The sequence below is a fragment of the Schistocerca americana genome, chromosome 7 (genome assembly GCF_021461395.2).
Source record: "Schistocerca americana isolate TAMUIC-IGC-003095 chromosome 7, iqSchAmer2.1, whole genome shotgun sequence".
NCBI lineage: Eukaryota > Metazoa > Arthropoda > Insecta > Orthoptera > Acrididae > Schistocerca > Schistocerca americana.
Genome location: NC_060125.1, coordinates 288,620,885 through 288,646,573, shown reverse-complemented (window position 1 = coordinate 288,646,573; position 25,689 = coordinate 288,620,885). Strand labels below are relative to the sequence as shown.

At 43.5% G+C, this 25,689-nt stretch overlaps 1 protein-coding gene across 1 annotated transcript in view; it reads right to left on the bottom strand.

Annotated features, from left to right (window-relative positions):
* LOC124622432 (myrosinase 1-like) overlaps positions 1 to 25,689 on the bottom strand; it is a 308,720-nt gene that overhangs the window by 215,397 nt on the left and 67,634 nt on the right. Inside the window, exon 3 of the mRNA XM_047148127.1 lies at positions 19,996 to 20,130. Coding sequence (XP_047004083.1) covers positions 19,996 to 20,130 — 135 coding nt within the window. The remainder of the gene's footprint in view (positions 1 to 19,995; positions 20,131 to 25,689) is intronic.

The window sequence follows — 25,689 nt, the reverse complement described above, 5'->3', positions numbered from 1 at the left end:
TCACACAAGGCTGGCGTCGGTGGCGACAACTACAACGCCCTGACATGAGGAAAGTTTCCAACCGATTTCTCATACACAAACAGCAGTTGACCGGCGCTGCCTGGTGAAACGTTGTTGTGATGCCTCGTGTAAGGAGGAGAAATGCGTACCATCACGTTTCCGACTTTGATAAAGGTCGGATTGTAGCCTATCGCGATTGCGGTTTATCGTATCGCGACATTGCTGCTCGCGTTGGTCGAGATCTAATGAGTGTTAGCAGAATGTGGAATCGGTGGGTTCAGGATGGTAATACGGAACGCCGTGCTGGATCCCAACGGCCTCGTATCACTAGCAGTCGAGATGACAGGCATCTATCCGCATGGCTCTAACGGATTGTGCAGCCACGTCTCGATCCCTGACTCAACAGATGGGGACGTTTGTAAGACAACCACCATCTACACGAACAAAAAAAATGGTTCAAATGGCTCTGAGCACTATGGGACTTAACATCTATGGTCATCAGTCCCCTAGAACTTAGAACTACTTAAACCTAACTAACCTAAGGACATCACACAACACCCAGCCATCACGAGGCAGAGAAAATCCCTGACCCGCCGGGAATCGAACCCGGGAACCCGAGCGTGGGAAGCGAGAACGCTACCGGACGACCACGAGCTGCGGGCTCTACACGAACAGTTCGACGACGTTTGCAGCAGCATGGCCTATGAGCTCAGAGACCATGGCTGCAGTTATCCTTGACGCTGCATCACAGAGAGGAGCGCCTGCGATGGTGTACTCAACGGCGAACCTGGGTGCACGAATGGCAAAACGTCATTTTTTCGGATGAATCCAGGTTCTGTTTACAGCATCATGATGGTCGCATCCGTGTTTGTCGATATCGCGGTGAACGCACATTGGAAGCGTGTATTCGTCATCACCATACTGACGTATCACCCAGCGTGATGGTATGGGGTGCCATTGGTTACACGTCACCTCTTGTTCGCATTGACGGCACTTTGAACAGTGGACATTACATTTCAGATGTGTTACGGCCCGTGGCTCTACCCTTCATTCGGTCCCTGCGAAACCCTACATTTCAGCAGAATAATGCACGACCGCATGTTGCAGGTCCTGTGCGGGTCTTTCTGAATACAGGAAATGTTCGACTGCTGCCCTGTCCAGCACATTCTCCAGATCTCTCACCAATTGGAAACATCTGGCCAATGGTGGCCGAGCAACTGGCTCGTCACAATACGCCAGTCACTACTCTTGATGAACTGTGGTATCGTGTTGAAGCTGCATCGGCATCTGTACCTGTACACTCAAGCCCCAGACGTATCAAGGCCGCTATTACGGCCAGAGGGGGTTGTTCTGGGTACTTATTTCTCTGGATCTGTGCACCCAAATTGCGTGAAAATTAATCACATATCAGTTGTAGTATAATATATTTGTCCAATGAATACCAGTTTATCATCTGCATTTCTTCTTGGTGTAGCAGTTGTAATGGCCAGTAGTGTACGTCTTTTACTGTCCCTGTTAATACATACCGACAAAACGAATATCGTACTACCCAAATTTTTGGCCGCATTATCGAATAAGCACGTAATATAACGGTTTTAAAAATCAGTTTGTTTGTAACCCACTCTTGCCCGCCCGGTTAGTTGTGCGGTCTAATGCAAGGCCTTACGGATTGGGCGCCTGGTCCCCGGCACGAATCCGTCCGGCGGACTTGTGTTGAGGTCCGGTGAGCCGACCAGTCTGTGGATGGTTTTTAGGCAGTTTTGCTTCTGTCTCGGTGAATGCGGGCTGGCTCCCCCCTCATTCCGCCTCGGCTACGCTATGTTGGCGATTGCTGCGCAAACAAGTTTTCCACGTACGCGTACACCACCATTACTCTACCACGTAAACGTAGGGGCTACACTCGTCTGGTGTGTGAGGGAGGGGGGGGGGGGGGGGGGACCGGGTGTCGAACCGCACAATAACCCTGAAAGAGTGGTTTGGTGTCGGGCGGTGGAGGGTTGAAGTGGACTGCGTTAATCGTCGTGGGGTTGTGGTCCACTGCGGCTGTGGCGGGGATGGAGCCTCTCCGTCGTTTCTACGCACCTGGTTAACATACAATACAATGCAAGCCACTCTTTCCGTCGACACTGGGCGCCGTGTGGAAGACTTGAGCAATATTTGTTTGGGCTGACTCCAGCTATATGTTGCAAAAACGAAGCTGCAAATATCTCCCGAAACAGCAGAGGCTATGGACCTGACGATTCTAAGAAGACACATACTGTAGATGTCAGAGTAATCGCAAACTCATACTGAAACCTGATATTAAAGAAAGATTAACTTGTTTGAATTTATAATAGTATCTTGTTAACAAACAACTAGAAATTAGCGCCAGTGTTCCCGGACAGATTGGGGAGAGGCAGGGGGGGGGGGGGGCATAATTAGATTATTGCTACGTTTTGGTGACAACGGAATGACATATCCCCGAAATATCTGCGTCTCGTAATGTTCATTCATGAATGTAGCCTGCAAGTATGAGACACGAAAGACAGAAGAACATCAAATGTTTCAAATGGCTCTGAGCACTACGGGACTTAACATCTCAGGTCATCAGACCCCTAGACTTAGAACTACTTAAACATAACCAAGCTAAGGACAGCACACACATCCATGCCCGAGGCAGGATTCGAACCTGCGACCGCCGTATGTCGCACTGCGTGGAAAAAAGAAACGTGAAAAAGAACAATATTCGTTGAAATCTATATCTACATCTACATGGAAACTCTGCAAATCACATTTAACAGAGGGTTCATCGAACCACCTTCACAATTCACTATTATTCCAATCTCGTATAGCTCGCGGAAAGAATGAACACCCATACCTTTCCGTACGAGCTCTGATTTCCATTAATTTATCGTGGTGATCGTTCCGCCCTATGTTGGTCGGTGTCAAAAAAATATTTTCACATTCGGAGGAGAAAGTTGGTGATTGGAATTTCGTGATAAGATTTTGTCGCAACGAAAAACGCCTTCTTTTAATGATTTCCAGCCCAAATCCTGTAGCATTTCTGTGACACTCTCTCCCATATTTCGTGATAATACAAAACGTGCTGATTCAAACAGAACCGTTTCACCAAAGATAATTACGTCAATAGGGACTTCACTTTCAAATTACGTCAGTGTGTAAACCATTTTTCTTCTAACAATATAGTGGAGCAATATGGTCGTAAGATGACAAAGCGAAATTTGAAACAAAGTGGTTAATAGTCATATCTGACGAGGCTATGCATGTGAGTCTGATTACATTTAAAACACTCGTGAGTAAAGAAAAAAAACAACAATACGCTTACGTAATACGGACTTTAATCGTTTCTTGAGAAGCGAGCTATCTGATGAATGAAATTTCACGTAATCAACAAAGGCTGATTACTGAATGAAGAACAGTATGTCGAAACTGTAGTTATATGATACTTTGGCATCTACTCACTCTTTTGCACACGCAGGCGGCTAAGACACTTTATTTTCTCCTTGGTGATCCAGAGTTAGCATACATAGAAACAGTTTAGTGCGAATAATGAATGAGCAATTTTTTTCCTAGATAATGTAGACCTAAGCCGAATGCATGTCTTCATGGACTAGATAATCAAGTACGAGCAACGTTTCTGTTTGTTAATTAGCAACATTTAATGCTGCCAGTCAGGTTTTTCCTTTTTTTTTAACTGGCGTAAGTAAATGTTGTTGCATAACAAATAAAACCATTGTTTTTACAGTCTCAGACTTTCAACAACCTTCTTATAATGGAAACAACAAAATTATAAGTGATTATTTGCTCGACAATATGCCTTTCCTGTTCTACTTTTATAGCAAATGTACAAGAAGGTGACAGTTTCATACATATTTGGTATTTCGGTATGTGCAGAAATGTTCATGAGGTGCACTTTTTCTTGCTTGACTATATCACTGCTAGAATTCTGTGCACATGGTACACTATGTCGGATACACCTACATTAATAATGTCTAGCAAGCAACAATTCGACTTCCACAAGCTGCAGTTACCACTGCGATTTCCGGAAAAATATACTCCCAGGCAGTTGTTATTAGACAAATAACGGAAAAAACTTACGATTATTAGATAGAGCTCTACGGTTGTGTATTTTGAACAAGCTTTCAATGGCGGTAACAGAGCAGCATCGTATAAGGTACTAAGGCAATTAGTCATCTATGAGAAGCTAAGCCGGCCGGAGTGACCGAGCGGTTCTATTCGCTGGAACCGCCCGACCGCTACGGTCGCAAGTTCGAATCCTGCATCGGGCATGGATGTGGTGATGTCCTTAGGTTAGTTAGGCTTAAGTAGTTCTAAGTTCTAGGGGACTGATGACCTAAGATGTTAAGTCCCATAGTGCTCAGAGCCATTTGAACCATTTGAGAAGCTAAGAAAGTTAGTTTCGTTATGAATGAAGGACACAAAGACGAAAGTAAAGGTGAGTAACAAACTGAACGAGTGCTCAAAAGTTTACAAATGGAATGAAACAGGGTGATCGTCTCTCCGCACTTAGCACTGCTTAGGACATCCTTTTAGAGATTTCCAATTACCTCAAGATCTGGAGTACGTGAAATCATTACGTTTACAAATCAACAGCACAAGCGGTTCTGTGGTACCAAGTACTGAGCTGAAAAACCGATATTGGCACTTTGTGAAGCCACCAAGAGCGGCAATGCAGTCGCTGACTCTGTCGATCGTACAGATGGCGAATACAGTCCTGGGATACGTTATTCCACGCCTGTTCGATGTACGCACGTAGTTGTGTAACAGTTGTCGGCTGACGAGTCGCGCGAGTAATTTCTCGTCCCATCATATGCCACACGTCCTCAATGGGAGACTAGTCCGTACGTCGTGTTGGCCAGGGCGGTTGCTGCTCGTCTTGCAGAGCGCGTTAAGTTTCACGGGCAGTGTGTGGGCGAACATTATACTGTTCGAACAACACATCGTGCTGTTTGTGGCGAAATAACAATTTAATAAACTTTTGGAAACGTTTCCTCATTGTGTTTTTTAGAGATTTCTGTGCGTTGAAGTCATTTAGTAAATTTCGTGCTTTAGTTTTCAGCTGACGTTTCTTATTGTTTCTCGTGAAACCTTTCAGTAAAATTTTCATTCAGTGTTTTAATTTCATTGAGTGTTCCAGTGGCCGCTTGAATTTTTCGTTTTAGCTAAAAATTTTGTGAAGTTTTGTTGGTACTAGTATTAGCTGTGGTGTAATAGTATTAATCCAAGTAGTTGCTTTCTTAGCAGACGAAGAATTTCGAGACTGCTATTGTTAGTTCTATAAATAGTTTTACTGGTGTAACTGAACTTAGGTAACGTAGACGTATAGTTTTTTTCAGTAAATGTAAAATTGTACCATGAGTGAGAAGTGTGGGCTCTGTCATAGGTTTGTGAGTAGTGGATTACAGTTACGGTGTGGGATTTGTTCAGAGTATTTTCATCGGGGGGGGGGGGGGGGGGGGGGAGGAATTCAGTGGGGAAGCCAGTGGTCATTCTAGTGAGATCCTATCCTGGGAATGCAGAATCTGTAGTAGAAATAAGTTGATACAGGAGCAGAAGAGTAAGATCTGTGCCCTTCAGGTGCAGTTCCAATGCGCAAAGGAGGAACTAGATAGGTTGAGGAGGGTGAAGGGCGATGGGGAATGGGAACTGACAGATGACAAGAAGGCAGCTAGGAGGAGGAGGTATTCAGACAGTTATACTTTGCGTATATGCAACAGATTTGACCAACTATCAGAGATGAGTGGTTAGGAGCCTGTTGTAGCTGTAGATGTAGGGAACATACAGTAGTCCACAGCAGTTAGGAGACCTAGGTTAGTTGCAAACTCAAACAGAAAGAAGAAGGTTCTGCTGCTAGGTAGTTCGCACAGTAGAGGTGTGGGCCAGCAGTTGCAGGAAGTGTTGGGGAGGAAGTACCAGGTCACCAGCATTGTGAAGCCTAGTGCAGGGTTGGCTAAGGTGACTGAGAGCATAGGGGAGTTATGAAGGAATCTCACAAAGGAGGCTCAGGTAGTGATAGTGGGTGGAACAGGGAACAGTCTTGACAGGGACGGGGAATATGATGTAAGTGGTGACCTGGTAAAGATAGCTACTCAAACCGGTGGCAGTAATGTGCATTTCTGCAGCTGTTTCAGCGTCATGATCGGCCTCATCTTAGTGCAGCTGTTAAATGCGTTAATATGGGGCTGGGGAGGGTGCTGATGGCAGAGGGCATGGGTCACATTTCAGTGGTGCCAGTTGGGTCTATCAGTAGATCAGGTTTCGCTAGGCATGGCCTGCACCTCAATAGGTATGGGAAGTGGAGGCTGGCAAAGCTTATACGAGGGATGGAACTTTAGTAGTGGCAAATATTTAATTACAGCTCGTACAAAATAGTTACCTGTTTCAAAGTTTTACTGACCTTCAAAGTAGTCACCAGCATTGTGTATAACCCGTTGCCAGCGATGTGGAAGTCGTAGGATACTCTAAGCAGTGTCGGTTGTGTTGACAGTTCGAGCGGCGCGGGCTATTGCCCGACGAATTTGTAGCAGTTCTGAAGCGAAAGCCGTAAAGTGTTTCCTTCAGTTTAGAAATCTGGTTGAACTGACGAGGGCTTAACCGACCGCTTTCCAGGAAGAGGGGCCAGGGCTGTTCCTCAGCTAAGAAAAGAAGGTTGACGTGGTACCTTTTTATGTTTGACCGTGCCTTATTCTAGCATGTATTAGTTTGGTTTCCTGCTTCTGAAGAAGGCTAGATTACTCTAGCTGAAACCTGGGTAATTACCAGTAACAGTTCACAACTGAAGCGGATTTATGACGTTAATTCATCACAGTTGCTGACAGGGCTGCAACATGTTAAAAATTCTTTGCATATATATAATGATAATAACCTCGTGTGGGTGAACTGCCTGGTGGACGCCACAGGGGAAACGGGGCCAACAGTTTAATGTGGAATGCAAACTACGTGTTGTTTCTGCCAACTCCTCACATCGTTGAGAGGAGAATGCTAGGTTAAAACTAAGACTAAAAAATCCATGGTCCGACCGACATTCGATCCCAGTATCTTTCAGTTTCCAGGCACACCCTTTATCCCTAGACCATTGTGTTGGACATATATACAGGTATTTCACCAGTAGATTTTACTGGGTGAGTTTTCGAGGATCAAAATATGTGACATAAACGGCTGTATCTTCTGATTGCATTGATTTAGAAGCTTAAATTTTTTTACACCGCCAAGGAACCGCAGACCTTAGTATGTGAAAAATTTCAACTTGACACCTCTGGCAGTTCCTGACAACAAGCTGGTCTCAGCAGTCGGAAAAACAAGCGGGCGGACAATAAAGTGATCCTGTAAGCATTGTGTTTTACCGATTGAGGTACGAAACAGTAAAAACTAATGAGAGGGGTACAATAATGATTATATCCGCTCATATATACGTACGTGCACATGCTGACGATTATGCACTTTTGGCGCCGGCCGTGGTGGCCAAGCGGTTAAAGGCGCTACAGTCTGGAACCGCGCGGCCGCTACGGTCGCAGGTTCGAATCCTGCCTTGGCCATGGGTGTGTGTGACGTCCTTAGGTTAGTTAGGTTTAAGTAGTTCTAAGTTCTAGGGGACTGATGACCTAAGATGTTAAGTCCCATAGTGCTCAGAGCCATTTGAACCTTTTTTTTTAGTATTTGTTTTTGTAATTCAAATATATATATATATATATATATATATATATATAATTCCCGGAAATCAGTTGCAACAATTATGCATATAATAAGTTGTTGAAAGTCGTTTGTCGTGGAAAAACTGGCGACTTCGAACATCATTATGTTTTCCGCAAACAAAGTTGTATTTCACAAATGTTATTAATTATCTTCATAATGTTAAACGATATTTCAAAACGAATTCGTATAGCGTAAGTCAAACGTTCGAATTAGAATAGAGACACCACGAACACAAATTTGCTGTGGCAGGTATGAAATATAAACTCTGTTACTCGCTCGTTACACTTGAAGGACAGATGTTGAATGGGCCGAAACGAGCCCCCGCATAACAGCGTAGTTGCGTGCTAACTTCGAAAGAAGGTAGATGCGGTCCCTAGCGCAACTTATAACATCGTCGAAAATCAGTGCGGACGGGAGAGCTTTGGTACACCCTGTTAAAAAAATAAGGGAAAAATGGAGGCGGTACAATTGGAGAGCGATCCGCCTTCACCAACATGCATAAGCAATTCATTAAAAAAAGTTGCATGGAGCGAGATTCGATCCGGCGACCTTCGGATAACGAACCCGAGCGCTTACCGCTGCGCCACGACGCTGTAGAAAATCGTTAATCGTAGAGAGTATTTCACCGCAACGGTTTCTTTTAACTGTCGATTTTCTCGACAACGGCTCAGAAGTGCATCTTGGTGCTTTGCCACATTACACCTTTGGCCATGAGCTTTAATTGTGCGCAGTATGAATCGAATCTGAATTTCACAATTGGCGGCCTCCCCTTGTAAGTTCTAGGGGACTGATGACCTTAGAAGTTAAGTCGCATAGTGCTCAGAGCCATTTTTTATGCAATTTTGGCAAGTTATACGAACAACCACAAAGACATGAATGAAATAATGGAGGCAGGAGGAGCTAAAATGTACACTGATGAATCAAAACATTACGAGCACTGCCCACCGCGACGTTGGTTGCCGCCTGGTGACATTGCGGCCAAGTGACCTGGTAATAAAAGTACGTAAGCGGAGCAGATACGGACGGGGGATGACCCTAACGAAGATGTGGGCTGCAAACGGGGAAATCCATTGAGATAAGCGACTGTGACAAAGGGCAGATTATTATTGCGCGGAGCCTGTGGACGAATATCTCAAAAGCGGCGAAGCCGTGTGCTACTGTCGTAAGCCTCTGCGGAAAAAGATAGGACAGTGATACTACCACTAGGCGCTTAACAGGTGGACTCCCACGACTCTTCACAGAACGTACAGTTCGGAGGCTTGTCTGCTCTATAAAGTAGGATAGACAACGATCTGTGGCATCTCTGCCGAAAGAGCACAATGCTGGTGCACGAACGAGTATTTCAGAACACGCCATTCAGCGTACATTGTTGAACATGGAGCTCTGCAACAGACCACCCCTACGTAATCACAAGCTGACCCAACGACATCGTCAATTACGATTGCAGTGAATTCGGGATCTTGAGGATTCGACCGTAGATCATCGGAAATGTGTTGGCTCTTAGGCTGAATCACATTTTTACTACACTGGGTCGATGGTCGTCTTCACAAACGCCATCATCGAGATGAATAGAGTCTCGAAACGTGCAGCGCGCCAGTATTATGCTATGGGAGACATTCTCCTACGCTTTCATGTCACCTGTGTTAGTAATCGAAGACACGCTGACAGCTGCGAACGATCTGCATCCCTTCATGCTTGTTGCCTTCCCTGATGGCAATGTCATCTTTCGGCAGCATTATTCTCCGTGTCTCGGAGCAAAAACCGTGCTACAGTGGTTTGAGGAGCGTTCTAGTGAACTCACGTTGATGTCTCGGCGACCAGTTTGCCTGATTTAAATCCTGTGTGGATCGCTATACGGTGCCATCATCGTGTACGTAAATCAGCGGCTCGTTGTTTATGCGAATTACATGACTTGTGTCTAGACATCCAATGTCACATGCCTCTAAAAAGCTACCAATAAACTGTCGGATCACTGATACATAGGATCAGTGTTGTATTTCGCTCCAAAGACGGACAAATACGCTATTAAGCAGATGGTCATAATATTTTGCCTCATCAATGCACATACGTTAAACGATAATAAGTCAAAACAAAAGGTAATAACCAATTCCAAGGGTAGAACAACATATCTCCTGCAGGACTCTGATAAAGGTGCTTCCTTTATATAGGTGTCCTTAGTACCAATGGTAACAGTAAGAGACAATGTATTACAGAAAGGATACGAGCAGGAAATAGAGTCTATTATGCGAACTTATAGGTATTTAAGAATTTTCTAATTACAAGAACAACAAAATTATGAATACGACCAGTTTTTACATATGAGTCAGAAATATGGGCAATGACGACAGAAGATTTAAACAACCTAAGGGCATTTAAAATATAAATCATTAAAACCATGAGGACCTGTCAGAGAGCAAGAGAGTTTGAAAGTAAGACGCAACCATAAACTACAACAGTTTATACACGTGAAAGTTATACCAAAATTTATGAAGTTTCAGAGAACTGTAGGCGATGGGATACAAAAACTAATAATGAAAGACAGATTGTAATCCACCACAAGGAAAGGATAACCAAGAGGGAAATGGCTATGCAATGTGTTGGCTGACTTCACTGAGATGAAGATCCGAGGGCGGAAGAGAAAAGCAGGGAGCGGATATGTATGCAGACACTTTTTCTAGGAGATCAAGGCCCACGGGAGGCTGTAGTGCGAAAGAAGAAGCTCCAGCTATAGATCTGCCCAAATAATTATCTGTTCATATTCCACATAATTTACAGTAACTGATCTTACTAGACTGTTTAAAGTCAGTACGCGTCAAGAACGTGTCCTAAAAGCTGTTGATATAACTACTGTCATTCAAAAGAGAATAATCAGACCAAAAAAGATTAACAGTGAATTTTAAAATGCCAGTGAGTATTTGGACGCTTATTAGTGATAAGTGAGAAACTTACGACATTAACACACACATACACACACGCTTGTAACTCGCCAAAGAATCAAATTTCAGTAGAAAAATAAAAACCACAATTACAGCACGACGTGTCCTTGAAGGAAATCTCCAGAAATAAAATTTCTATGTATTATGAGGAACCGACACTTTCAGTTCTATCTTGTAAAACTGTTGTTGCATACCAATGAAGGACCTCTCTACACTATAAGGAAGCAAACAAAGAAAACGCTAAACCAGTACGATCCTAGACTTGATGGTCTCGCGTGTTAATTAAGAACTTAAAATTTATTTACAAGAAAAGTTATCAGAGAAACACTACTGACAATATGTTTAATCTGGAACATCTCTACGTGAACATACGAATTTCCAGAAACATCATCGTTTTTCTTATCCTCAATTTTTTCTTATTTATGTTAAGTTTGTTAGTTATTGTTCTTCGTACATGTATTTGAGAGTTTTGAAAGCAGGGATCCTCTATCAGTGCAGATTACATGATTACAATCAGTACTTAGTTTTTTCGCATGTAACAAGTCAACACCCTCATCATGCTGAAGTAATAATGGCAACTCTCAAGTAACAAGCTATTGTAGCTTCTCACTGTAACCCAGTCGATACATGTCTACATCTCATATGGAAATCGCACAATGTTTAAAATTTCCGATTCGGTGTACAGCACTTCTTTCAATCCTATGTCTGCGAATTTAACATTTCTAGGTAAAATCAGACATTGTGCTATGAAGAAATTAGTTGGCTTGCACCAAGCTTATGTGGAAGCAGGAGAACATGCAAACATTTTTTAATGAATGTGATGTATTGCTGTTTGCGAAAACTGCAACATTTGGAGCTGGAGAATACCGTGAGTGACAATGAGCTCCTCGTACAAGCCTTGAAGGCCCAATGGACGTCTACCGCCGCCGTGTCATTCTCTGCCCTTCGGTCTCCTGACGATGCGGTGTGGAGGGGCATGTGGTCAGAACAGCGCTCTTCAGTCGTTTTCCCGGCTTTCCAAACCATGCAGCTGCTCTTTCTCATTGAAGTAAATCCTCAGTCTGCATCACAAGCCTTAGGGTACCTGGCACCAGTGCTTCCCACCAACCAAAAATCCTTGGCACCACCAGTAATCTACATCTACATCCACGTGATTACTCTGCTATTCACAATAAAGTGCCTGGCAGAGGGTTCAATGAACCACCTTCATGCTGTCTCTTTACCGTTCCACTCTCGAACGGCACACGGGAAAAATGAGCGCTTAAATTTTTCCGTGCAGGCCTGGTTTCTCTTATTTTATCGTGATGATCGTTTCTCCCTATGTAAGTGGGTGCCAACAGAATGTTTTCGCAATCGGAGGAGAAAAATGGTGATTGAAATTTCATGAGAAGATCCCGTCGCAACGAAAAACGCCTTTGTTTTAATGATTGCCACTCCAATTCACGTATCATGTCTGTGACACTATATCCTCTATTTCTCGATAATACAAAAGGAGCTGCCCTTCTTTGTACTTTTTCGATGTCATCCGTCAGTCCCACCTGATGCGGATCCCACACCGCACAGCAATACTCCAGAATAGTGCGGACAAGCATGGTGTCAGCAGTCTCTTTAGTAGACCTTATACTGTTCTGCCAATGAATCGCAGTCTTTGGTTTGCTCTACCCACAATATTATCTATGTGATCGTTCCAATTTAGGTTATTTTTAATTGTAATCCCTAAGTATTTAGTTAAATTTACAGCCCTCAGATTTGTGTGACTTATCGCGTAATCGAAATTTAGCTGATTTCTTTTAGTACTCATGTGAATAACTTCGCACTTCTCTTTATTCAGGGTCAATTGCCACTTTTCGCACCATACAGATATCTTATCTAAATCATTTTGCAAGTCGTTTTGATCATCTGATGACTTTACAAGACGGTAAATGACAGCATCATCTGCAAACAATCTAAGATGGCTACTCAGATTGTGTCCTATGTCGTTAATATAGGTCAGGAACAATAGAGGGCCTATAATACTTCCTGGGTCGGTGAATTTCAAACATTTACACTAACCACACAGCTACGGAGATAGACACTGTGAGTGATCGGATCATCAAAGCTGGAGACCGCATAGCAGAAAGAATCTCCTGTATTGCAAGCATAATAACATATGACAGATGAAGAAATAAGGACATCAGCGCAGGCAACATTCCTCAATACAAGAAATCTGCCGATATTAAATATAGGCCTCAGCTTCAGAAAGAAGTTTTTATGAATGTGCGCATGGAATACAATATTGTCTGGAAGTGAACCAAGAACAGAGAGAAAATCGAAAAGGAAGAGACACAAATCGCTTGTGATGCTATGTGCAGAAGTGATTCCCCGCAGAATTACCAGTGCAAGGAACGTGTGGGAAACAATTACTACAAGAGGGACAAAATAATAGAACATGTTATGGGACATCAGAAAATAACTCTCATTTTGTTATAGGAAGCCGTAGAAGATAAAACCAGCAGGGGAAGTCCGTGAATGGAGTATACACACACTGCTCAGCACAGTTAAAGGGCCACGTTTTCGAAAGTGTCTCCGATTGCGTTGCAGAATTTTGAAATTTAGCGCGAAGGTGCCTCCGACCTTGCTCTGTAATGTTCGATGAGCTTGGCGCCCTACGACGTCACCCTCGGGCTCGGCGATGCCTCAGACAGCAAGGTGTCGACAGATGAGGAAGAAAGGTCAGAGCCCAGAAGTTCATGTGAGGTGCAAGGTAGGTTAATGACGTCACACTGGCACTAAATACCATCATAATTCTGGTTAATACCACCGTGGACGTGTCACACGATGGGAAGTTCAGCAGGCTCCCCCTTACCCACGTCTCTGTTATGGAGGTCAGCATAGCGATGGCCGGAGTTGTAACATGCGCTTTTCTTATGGGCGGCCGAGGAAAACATTTCGCACGCACCGTCACTCCGCATTGACGAGAAACGAACTTAGGGGATGGCATAAGAGGTGTCAATAAACCACTCCTCCCCTTGGGCCGTTGATTCCCACAAATTTTGCGATCTAAAACTGCGGTTTGCAGTGCGATGAAAAACAGGAAAATGTTCTTGACAGCCTTTGACACTGCAGACACTCTCAGTATGATTCAGCCTTGCTCTAATGACAATCGTGGGTCTACAGCCGCATTGAATGTAATCGCAGCCCTTTGGAATGTAATATACAGGACATAAAATCCCGTATGAGGCCTGCGATCATTTTTAAGTAAATAGTTGGCAATCAGTGCTGTACAATCGCAATAAAGTCATTAGATGTTCGATTTTATTAGAACATCTTACTCGTTTCGGGATTACACCCATCTTCAGACAACACAAACTTCAACTCCTTCCTATCCAACCAGGCGTACACCATTGACAACTCAAAGAAAGTGTCGATTAACGTATGGCTCTAATGGTTCAAATGGCTCTGAGCACTATGGGACTTAACATCTGTGATCATCAGTCCCCTAGAACTTAGAACTACTTAAACCTAACTAACCTAAGGACATCACGCACACCCATGCCCGAAGCAGGATTCGAACCTGTGACCGTAGCGGTCACGCGGTTCCAGACTGAAGCGCCTAGAACCGCACGGCCACACCGGCGATTAACGTATGATTATAACTGCGACAGAATCAGTCTTGAAGCATGACCTTTGGAGTGTAGCCCCACCACTATTTTCCGAAATTTAAACGTGATCCGAAGTAGCAAAGGCTTTTTATCCTTTTTCAGCCCTCCTGTGGCGTGAGCACTGGTTGGTTGGTTGGTTGGTTTGGGGAAGGAGACCAGACAGCGTGGTCATCGGTCTCATCGGATTAGGGAAGGATGGGGAAGGAAGTCGGCCGTGCCCTTTCAGAGGAACCATCCCGGCATTTGCCTGGAGTGATTTAGGGAAATCACACTGGTGGGGAGAGGGGAAGTGGAAGGGATGTGATATTGACACAAGCGTGAATAAGACAGCAAAGGGTCCCTCTCAGAAACTCCAGTTACCGAATTGGAGGGTTTTAGGGGAATCTTTGCCGTTTTATTCAAGCATGTGCCCCCCCCCCCTCCCCCTTAGTGATCACAAGACAGGAGGTTGAGAAATAGGAGGGCTGAAAAATCATAAACACCCTTCACAGCTTGGGATCACTTTCATATTTCATAAAATAGTTTTGAACGCTCCATCCTGTACATCAGAGTAAAAATTACAGTCGCGCTACACTCCAAAGGGACGCGACCACGTTCAGTGCGGTCGCCTGCCCACGATGTCGTTAGAGAAGGGCTGAATCGCCCTGGGGGTGTGTAAGGTTAACGTCTTGCTGTTGCTCATTGAGCTGAGAACTGTCGTTTTAGATCGCAAAATGCATGGGAATCAACACTCCAGGAGAAGGTGTGGTTTCATTCAAACCTTTATGGCATCTCCTCATGTCGATAAGGAGCGGCGGTGTGTCTGAAATGTATTCCTCAGCCGTCCATAAAAAAATTGCTTACTTTCAATGCTGGGTGTCGTGATTCTAACCTCCATCGCACAGGTATCAAAAGCAAGGGTGAAATGTGGGTAAGAAGGGGTGTCACGACGCTTCTATCGTGAGTCACTTCCAAGGTGGCGTTGGGCAGAATTGTGCTCAAATTAGGTACCAGTGTGACAACACTAACCCATCTTACATTCCACACTAATTTTTTTCTCATATGTGGCCATCTTGCTTTTTAAACCATCACCTAGCTCGAGGGCTACTCTGCAGGGCGCTACGCTTTTGTACAATTACAGCGGAAGGTTATAGGCACGTTTGAGTCAAATTTCAAACCAGCGTCGCAGTGGGGTACAATCTCGGGGTTTCGAAAAAAATAACCCTTTAATTGCGCTGCGGAACGTATCTAGTAAATAATTTACAACGTTGGGTAAACAAGTTGGAACGAAATGGAAAGTGGTTCCTACTAGCACCAAACCACTCACAAAACAAATGACGCACAACTTAAAAAAAACACAAAGCAAAAATTTTAGCGCTATAGATAGCAAGAAGCAATATATTATTTGTTCAGAAAGGAGAAATTACGATCTCTGCCACATTTGGGCAAGGAAAGAATTCACTGGCGACAAAAATTTGTATCAAGGCCAGGACCCGAATCCTGCTTACTATTTATCTGCAACCCCTCTCACTGAAAGCAATACAAATTGTACAGAATTATCAGTATCATTAATTTGTAGTTCTGGAACGCCATACCGGGCCGTGCAATACACGCTCTGTACCTTGGACCTCCGGCACTACAGCTGTTTCCTGCTGCTGTCGCCGAAACGAATTACAGAAGCGTTATATTCAAACTGTCGGTCATCGCTTATATATGTTCAGTATATTACTTGATGAGCACAAACATATAAGCCGGCTGGAGTGGCCGTGCGGTTCTAGGCGCTACAGTCTGGAGCCGAGTGACCGCTACGGTCGCAGGTTCGAATCCTGCCTCGGGCATGGATGTGTGTGATGTCCTTAGGTTAGTTAGGTTTAATTAGTTCTAAGTTCTAGGCGACTGGTGACCTCAGAAGTTAAGTCGCATAGTGCTCAGAGCCATTTGAACCACAAACATATAATTTTAGACCTATAATTAGCTGAAACTACACTGATGAGACAAAACGTTATGACCCCCTGCTCAAGAACTTATTGGTCCGTCTATTGCACCTAATACAGCAGCGATTCCTCGTAGCATAGACTCGGCAAGTACATGGTAGGCTTCCGGAGGTTTATCCTAATTTCACGCAGTTCCCGTAAATTATGGACTGGTGGTTTGTAGGCGCCTAGCTGGCTCCCGGTAACGTACCAGATGTGTTCCACCTGCTTCAGAAAGGTGCATTTAGTGCCTTAGACATCAACGCGAAATCTCCATCCTGTTCAGTGAACCCATGTAGGACCTTATGACACGGATAGTTATCCTGATGGAAAATCCCAATGTCCTCGGGAAACACATCATGAATGAAGGGATCCAAGTGGACTGCAATAAAGCTCACATCGTCCACAACTGACATGGTGCCTTCGACTACAGCCACAGGTCCCATAGAAGCTCAAGTGAACGTCACCCCATGACACAAAACTACCCTCGCCGATCTGCTGCATGTTTTGAGCAGTCGACGTTTCCGACAAGACGTGCGACATCGTGTAACATGAAGGTATTTCGTCCGACCATGCTACACGTTTCCATTGACCTACGGTCCAGTGTCAATGATCCTGTGTCCTATGAAGCTGCAATTGAAGATGTCGTTGGGTCAACATGGAAACACATAGCGGACGTTAGCTGTACAGCCCCATGTTCATCAATATATGCTGCATATGAGCCTGCACCAGCATTGTATTCTGTCATGAGAACTGCCACACATCGCCTCCTATCCAGCAATACAGAGCCGGAAAGCTTTCGACCTCAAAGTCCTGTGATGAGCTGCGGACGTCCAACATGTTGCTGGCGGTTTCACCATCCTTCAACAAATATGTGGCTCCTCACGACTATAGTATGGTAACAGCTGACCAGATTCTCTGTTTCCGAGGTGATAATTCCCAGGCAACAGCCATAACACTCTGGCCTTTGTGAAAATCGCTGCTGTAAGTGGATTTCGGTACTCGTGGTCTGTACCGTCGCTAGTATGGTTACCCATTCGTCTCTGCACCGCCTCACGTACCCTCAACTCCACTACGGGACACTTAATTGCGCGGCGGGATTGTTCAGAAAGTTTTGGCTCATCTACACTACATCTGCACCATTATCCTGCCGTTCATAGCAAAGTGATTGGCAGAGGATTTTCGGAACTACTTTCAGACGATTGCTCGATCGTTCCTCAGTCGAATGACACATAGTAAAAATGAACACCTGAATTTTTCCGTGCGATCTTTGTTTTCTCTTATTTTATTATGACGGTCATTTCTCACTATGTAAGTGAGAGTCAACCAAATATTTTCACATTCGGAGCAGGCAGTTGGTGGTTGAAAATCTATGAAAGGATCTCGCCTTGTTTTAGTGATTGCCACCCCCAATCACGTATTATATGCGTGAAACTATCTCCTCAGTTTCGCGATAACACAAAACGAGCTGCCCTTCTTTGAAGTTTTTGCATGTCTTGCGTCAATGTTATCTTGTAAGAATCCCACACCACTCATAAATACTCTAGCAGAGGACGGACAAGCGCAGTGAAGGAAGTCTTCGTAGCATATCTGAAAGTGTTCTACCTATAAAACGTAGTCTTTGCTTCGCCTTCCCCACAAAATTTTCTACGTCTTACTTCCATATTAAGTTATTCGTAGTCGTAATTGAATCGTATAACACAAATTTAATGCATTTTTTGTACTCATGTGCAAGGTTTCACATTTTTTTGTTATTCAGAGTCAATTTTCACTTTTCGTGCCATACAGATATCTCCTCTGAAATATTCTGTAAATCGTATTCATTTTCCGGTGACATCACTAGACGGTCAACTGCAAATAATATAAGAGGGCTGTTTACAATCCCTCCCGAATTGTTTATGTAGATTAGAAACAGCAGAGGGACTTTAACACCTCCTGTGGATCGCCGGACATACGTAATTTCTGTTTCACTCGACGACTTCCCGTCAGTTGCTACGAACCCAGGCTGTCATAGCTGAGACGATAATCCAAGGACATGCAATTTGATTAGAAGCCATTTGTGAGGAGCGGTGTCAAAAGCCTTCTGGAAATATGGACATATGGAATCAACCTGACGTGCCCAGTCAATAGTACTCATTACTTCGTGTGAATGAAGAGCCACTCGTGTTTCAAAATACGATATTTTCTGAAACCGTGACGTGTAAGAGCCAACAAATCGTTTCTTCTTCGAGGTATTTGATAATGTTCCAAGACGGCACATGTTCCAGAATGTTACTGCAGATTGATGTCTTTGATATGAGTTTGTAATTCAGCGTTGACTCCTATTTCCTTTCTTGTGTATTGGTGCGCTCTGCGCAACTTTTGCAATCCTTAGATACGAATCTTTCGTCGGGCGAGCGTTGTACAAAGTCCTTAAATATCGAGCTATTTCATCAGCATACTCTGAAAGGAACCTAACTGGTATACAATTTGGACCAGAAGACTTTATTTAGTGACATAAGCAGCATCGCTACACCAAGGGTATATACTTCTAAAATCTGCAGTTTGTGAGCTGTTCTTGACATTAATTCTGGAATATTTACTGCACCCCTCTTTGGTGATGAAATTTCGGAAAAACATGTTGAGTAAATCCGCTTTGGTGGCGCTGTCATCGGTAGCATTAGCAGCTCCTGTTGTAATTTACATACGACCAGAATCTCTTTGGATTTTCGCCAGATTCTGCAACAATGTTCCACTTTGGTAAGTGTTAAAAGCGCCTCGCATGAAGGTCTGTATTAATTTTCGAGCTTCTATAAAACATTACGAATCTTGAAAATTTTGTTTACTTTTAAATTTCGCATGCTTTATAGTTGCTTCTCCAACAGTTTTCTGTCCTGTTTTGTGTACCTTCGGTCCATGAGGAATGATTTTGTAACCTTGAAACAGTAGTTATTTATGGAAAATGCACATATTAATGTGTATTACACTATCTACGTTCGTTGACGGGACTCGCGCACAGATAGAATGAAATCACGAGACGAACGAGACTAAGCTAGCAGTAAAGAATTTAAATATCCAGGAAACGATTTGTATGCGTTAACGGAGGCACAGAAGTGATGAGACGTATAAAGCAATATATAATCGGCTAGGAATCTTCTGGAAAAGCCGTTACTCAGTGTTGAGTGGATATGATGTCCAACAGTCCAACACGAATAATGACCCCAGGGTGCCACACCTCCTCACCACCCCTGTAGAGTTCAACATGTGTATGTGTTTCAGGTCTACTTGGTGACGTACTGAACTGCCCAAGAAGTTCCGTATCCAGCTATGGAACAGAAGGTGCAAAATGTCTATTAAACTCGACAAAAACCACAGTTAATGTATTCCTGTGGATGCGAAGCCCCATTGGCCATTCGGGATGACATGACACAATATTAGAGGGCACTAAATAGCCTTATTCACTTGTCTCTATTCTGTGCGCCTGGGCAAAAATTGTTCCTTCGTCTTGAGTCATGTAGACAAGAATTACAAATCACAGTATAATTTTATTTGCAATGATGTATTTGTGTATGGGATCAGACTGAAGTAAAAGTCTGTCTTTGGATAGTGTGTGACAAATCCTCGAAATCTATAATTATTTTTGTTAATTTCGCGCACTTGATTTGCATCTACCTCCGTGGAAGAAGAAAGGTTGCTGTTAGAAATTCAAAATAACTTAGTATTACAAAATTATTTTATCCAGATAGTAAAGTCTGTTGAGGTAGTTTGTCTTACCATAGGCTCAATTCTATTGGCAATCAGCAGGTCGATTAGTTTGTTGTAGTATTCCACGCCCAATGGGTTGACTTGACTGACGTCACCCAAGGGGAGTACCCGTGCCCAGGAAATGGAGAAACGGTAAATGTCAACCTGAAACAATAACATTGACGTTCGTAGTTCTGCTTTAATGCAGTACAATTACAACCGCCAAAAAATAAAATTATATAACTACACAGGTCTGCAAAACTCTAAGGCAGATGTAACTTTCTCATGATGTCACTGCCAAAAAACACGCTCGATGAAACTTGACCGTGCATAGAAAGAACAGTATAGCACAGCAGGCTATGAGCACTATGGGACTTAACATCTGAGGTTATCAGTCCCCTAGAACTTATAACTGCTTAAACAAAACTAGCCTAAGGACATCACACACATCCATGCCCGAGGCAGGATTCGAACCTGCGACCGCAGCCGTCGCGCGATTCCGGACTGAAGCGCCAGGAACCGCTCGGTCACCGCGGCCGGCGCACAGCAGGCAATAGAACTCATTAAGCATTTTGACGAACAGAAATGACACTGTTATTCAAGGACAATAATTATACTCAAGTCACCGAGATTTATGATGGTCCCCTGGACATTACAAAACGCTGGACATGGATCTTAATAGGATGCGTGATTACCGAAAAGGGCAGTGCATGCGGTGACCGTACCTAACGGTTACTGCTAGTGTAGTTGCTCTTCTAAACAGTTCCATTCGAGCAAACCAGTTGCGTTTTTAATTGCACTTACTTGTCCTTCAGGTATTTGAGCTATGCACTGCTCTGCCTAAAAAGCGTAATCATAGGGTAAAGCCGCACACGTCTGCTTTCATCCCCCGCAGCTAATTCGCTGCAAATAATAAGCTGCTGCTACGATCGTTCAGTTAAATAGTCTGTGCACTGGCTAAAATTGCGATTTAATAAAATACCCACAAATACAAAATAAAACTTAAATGAATACTTTAATAACATGGGTTCTGCTCTAATGTTTGTAATTGATGTAGACTACAGAGAATTAAGTGGAATAATAATCAAAATATCCACGGGTGTACTGCCGGTCTACAGTGTCCAACGGGCACAATATTTCGGCGATCAAACATGTCGCCATCATCAGGTGAACTGACGGACTGAGCTCCTGTGAACGTGCCGGCACGGAGATCCGTACGCTATGGTTGCTCAAAGGGAACTGGGTTCGGTCGCGGCGGCGGCCGATTTAAATACCCTCCGCCCGCAGCGCGCTCCTTCCGCCGTTCGCTCCCCGCGCCATGATCGCACGGTGGAACAGATTGCGGCGGCGTCTGAGATGACGTCGGTGTGATGGCTCTGTCCGCCGTGGTCGTCACAACTATACGTTTGCTCGATTTACTTTTGATTAACCCAATCGCTGGTTCCCAAACCTTGCTAAGATTATAGCCACAGTCACGGTTTATGAGGTCGTCATTGGTGCGAATTTTGATGGCCTCTCCAACAACGCTGTCCCAGTATCTCGACGTCTGTACCAGAATCCTCGTGCGTTCATACTCCATAGCGTGATTTTCCGACAAACAATGTTCAGCGACCGCCGACTTGCTCGGATACATCAGTCGAGAGTGCCTCTGGTGTTCACGGCATCGACCCTCGACGGTACGCATCTTCTGACCAATATACGACTTGCCACATTGACACGGAATCTGGTACACGCCGGCCTTCCTCAAACCGAGGTCATCTTTGGCGCTCCCCGCCAGTGCACGAGTTTTATTCGGAGGACAAAACACAGTTCCGACCCGGTGTTTCTTCAAAATGCGGGCGATTTTCCCCGAGAGTGCGCCTGTATATGGAAAAAACGCAGTGCCTACCTCCTCCCTCGTGACTTCATCCATCTCCATAGGTTGTGCTGTAGTGGTTGGGCGGAGAGCACGTTGAATCTGCCACCCTGAGCACCCATTTTTAAGAAATACAGTTCTCAGATGTTCCAATTCCTGGAGTAGACTCTCTGCGTCAGAGATAGTGCGCAGCACGTTCACAGGAGCTCAGTCCGTCAGTTCACCTGATGATGGCGACATGTATCATCGCCGAAATATTGTGCCCGTTGGACACTAGACCGGCAGTACACCCGTGGATATTTTGATTATCAAATACGCCGGGAGAAACTCAAGAATCACATCATGTGGAATAATATTTATTCAAGAAAGAACATCTCAGGTAAACGGGAAGTGATCCTACGATATTCGATTAAAATATAGACAGAAAATACCTTTGTCAAGTGCAGTAAAGTTACAATGACAACCTTACGAGAATGGTAGCAAAACACCCAAAATAATTGTTGTCAAAAATGCGAAAACTAAGTCCATTTCGTGATTACAATACATGAAATATTCACCAACCCAAAAAAGTTCGGAGTTCAACATGATGATGTACAAATTAACTCACCCGATACAAACAACAGTAACTCATACTCTGTCTATACTCAGTTCCGTAATACAAGCGGAAAAAGTTAAGAGTTCTACTCTGGAGCACGATCAGACATATCAAAATATAAATTCCCTACAGAAGTTGAAGTATGGTAGGGGCTGTTCACCTTCCAGAATCGGTATCGCTCGTCACCACAACCAGATATGCCTCCTTCCAGAATGAACATCCGAGTCTGCAGAATCGCTCCCTAGCGCTCTTCATTCGAAAAAGCCAGTCTCCACCCGACTCCCGTGGTGATGGGCTACTGTCTACTTTTGCATTGGCTGAAGGCTGCCCCCAACAAAATTAAGTCGTTCTTAAACCCTAGAGACATGATCTGACTCAAACTAAACTACTCAGACTAAACTAATATATTACAACAATATTTAAATACAGAAATGTTACAAACATTCTGTCACACTCAGCCCATTCACAATAAATATAAATAAAGGTTTGTCCGCAAATAAATACGCCAATATCCTTGTGCTCATGATAAATGACACCAGCTTGTCATTAAATATCGTTTAAACAATTATATAGGCCTGCTTGTCAGAAGTGTTTTTTGGCACTCTTTCACAGAAGTAGTGTCAACTAACACATGCGACAGACCACTTCTTTCGTATTATCAATTGTAATTAATATTTAAATCAATTTGTGATAGTATAGTAATGTGTTCATTAAATGAATACTCAAATATGACAATATGACGTACATGAGGTATTCGTGCTGTAATCATTTGCTGTGTAATTGTGGAGGACACGATGTTCTGACAAATATTTGCATAATGAAAAGATATAAAAAATATTATAACCCAAGAAATAAGATATATACATATATTTAGCTATCAGAAATGATAGCTATGGTGTAATGTTATCATCTGAGATATTGTATGCAGCGTTTAAAGTCGTTAATGGAGAAACTTTTCGCAAAAATATTTATTCACTGTTGTAAAGTGGCAAAATAAATGAAGGTCAGATTCACACCTTGCATGAGAGCTTCATACATCGCAACAGGAAGGTGAATATGACACCTAACTTATGTATGTAATGCAAAAAGGGGTAACACTCAATCAATGGTAATTAACACGCCATTCCTATAATGCATGTCTGAGCGGAAGGTGAGACAAGCAGTGAGAGGCGTTTCAGTTTGGAATTCAGAGGGATGAGGGAAGAGGCAAGGCCGCGCTACAGGAGGTACCATGGAAACCACTTAAAGGGGTGTCCCAGTCGAAAAGTCAACGAGCGACCAGGTGACTCAGACAGGGAGAGCAAGTATAATGGCCCATCTGAAAAAAATGGTTCATATGGCTCTGAGCACTATGGCACTTAACTTCTGAGGTCACCAGTCCCCTAGAACTACTTAAACCTAAGGACATCACACACATCCATGCCTGAGGCAGGATTCGAACCTGCGACCGTAGCGGTCGCGCGGTTCCAGACTGAAGCGCCTAGAACCGCTCGGCATCTTCGGCCGGCGGCCCATCTGAGGGACGACAGGAAAGAAAGCTTTTAGAAAACTGCATTTTGAAACTCCAAATGGATACAAAACAAGACCAGTGACGCACTTTCGATCATGTGTCCAGCGAGAGGTACACACGTGAGAGAGTCAGTGTACGCATTTAGGTGTCTGGAATGGGCACAAAACGTCCGATTGGCGGAAACGCGCTGGGAAGGAGAAAAGAGCCAAAGTTTCGACGCAATTTAATGGTAGGCACCTTGCGATTGTTAGAGTTTCCACAAAATAAGAGGAACGCTCCTATTGGTTGAAAAAACTGTGACGTGAAGCACGAAAGAACCCAGGTGGGGAGACAGGTCGGCTATGAGTAAGACAAGATGTAAATTTTTGAGGACTCTTCTCTGAATTGGCTCAAGTCCAGAATGGAGCACATAACGCTCTGTACGACACAGAAGAGTAATTTGTGTAAACACTGCGTTCACAGCAGCTGATATCCAGCTACAAATTAGTTGTAGCATCGTTTAGCTCCAACTGTGGAGAAACGAACGAGCTAACTAGTTAACTGTTCTTGCAAGAACTGAGAGAGCATTATAATATGCACACTGCTCCAACCATGTGCGTGTATATCACCACATTCTAAAACTGGGGGAGTACATGTTCTCTCACATAACGAGAAACGTAAAGAAAGTTTCTGCTGGAAAATTCAGCTTAGGTGTAATGAGTTTATAGGAATTTGAGAGGAAGAGAGCGGCCTAGTAGACGACAGCTCATTGCAGCCTAAGGTAAATACCGCATGCAGAGGTGTAAACTTTTTGGTTCACCAGCGTGTGTCCACTGTAAACTCGAGTGAGCCCAGGTAATCTTTTGCTCAATTTGTCGCATAACTAAGTATCCACTGTAGACTTGATTGTCGTCCTAAAAATAGTACCGAACTTTGAACCAGAATCGGACGGTTTTCATAGTACTGACCAACATCACAATGTAAATGTAGGAACAATTTTGTAAAGAAACTTCTAGTTAATCTTTAATATTGTCATGTTTAGGATAATTTAAGTCGGCCAGTGTAGCCGAGCGGTTCTAGGTGCTTCAGTCTGGAACCGCGCGACCGCGATGGTCGCAGGTTCAAATCCTGCCTTGGGAATGGATGTGTGTGATGTCCTTAGGTTAGTTAGGTTTAAGTAGTTCTAAGTTCTAGGGGACTGATGACCTCAGATGTTAAGTCCCATAGTGCTCAGAGCCATTTGAACCATTTGATAATTTAACCTTCTGAGAGTTAATATATTAATATTGTTGTGTTTAGGATTATTTCACTTTTTGATGTTGACGAGATGCGTTATCCCGACAACAGTTTTTTTTTTTTTTTTGTCATTTGCAAACAGTGTAAAAGCATCTATTTTTGTGCTAATATTGTGACATTCAACATGTCATTTCAACTTATAAAGTTGTCTTCAATACTAGAAGAAGTAAATCTCATAATATTGCATCTTACACTGTGAAATATTAACTTCTGTAATATTAAAGATATTGAAATATTGTTGCGTCACCGGATGCGCCCCATTTTTCTGAGGCTGATTTTATATAATATTTTACTATGAAATTATAGGTTCTCGAAAAGCAATAAGAAGCCATCTTTCAGCTTGTCTGACATTCTGCCATTTTTGGTGGATCTCCTATCAAAAAATTGTTCAAATGGCTCTGAGCACTATGGGACTTAACTTCTGAGGTCGTCAGTCCCCTAGAACGTAGAACTACTTAAACCTAAGTAACCTAAGGACATCACACACAT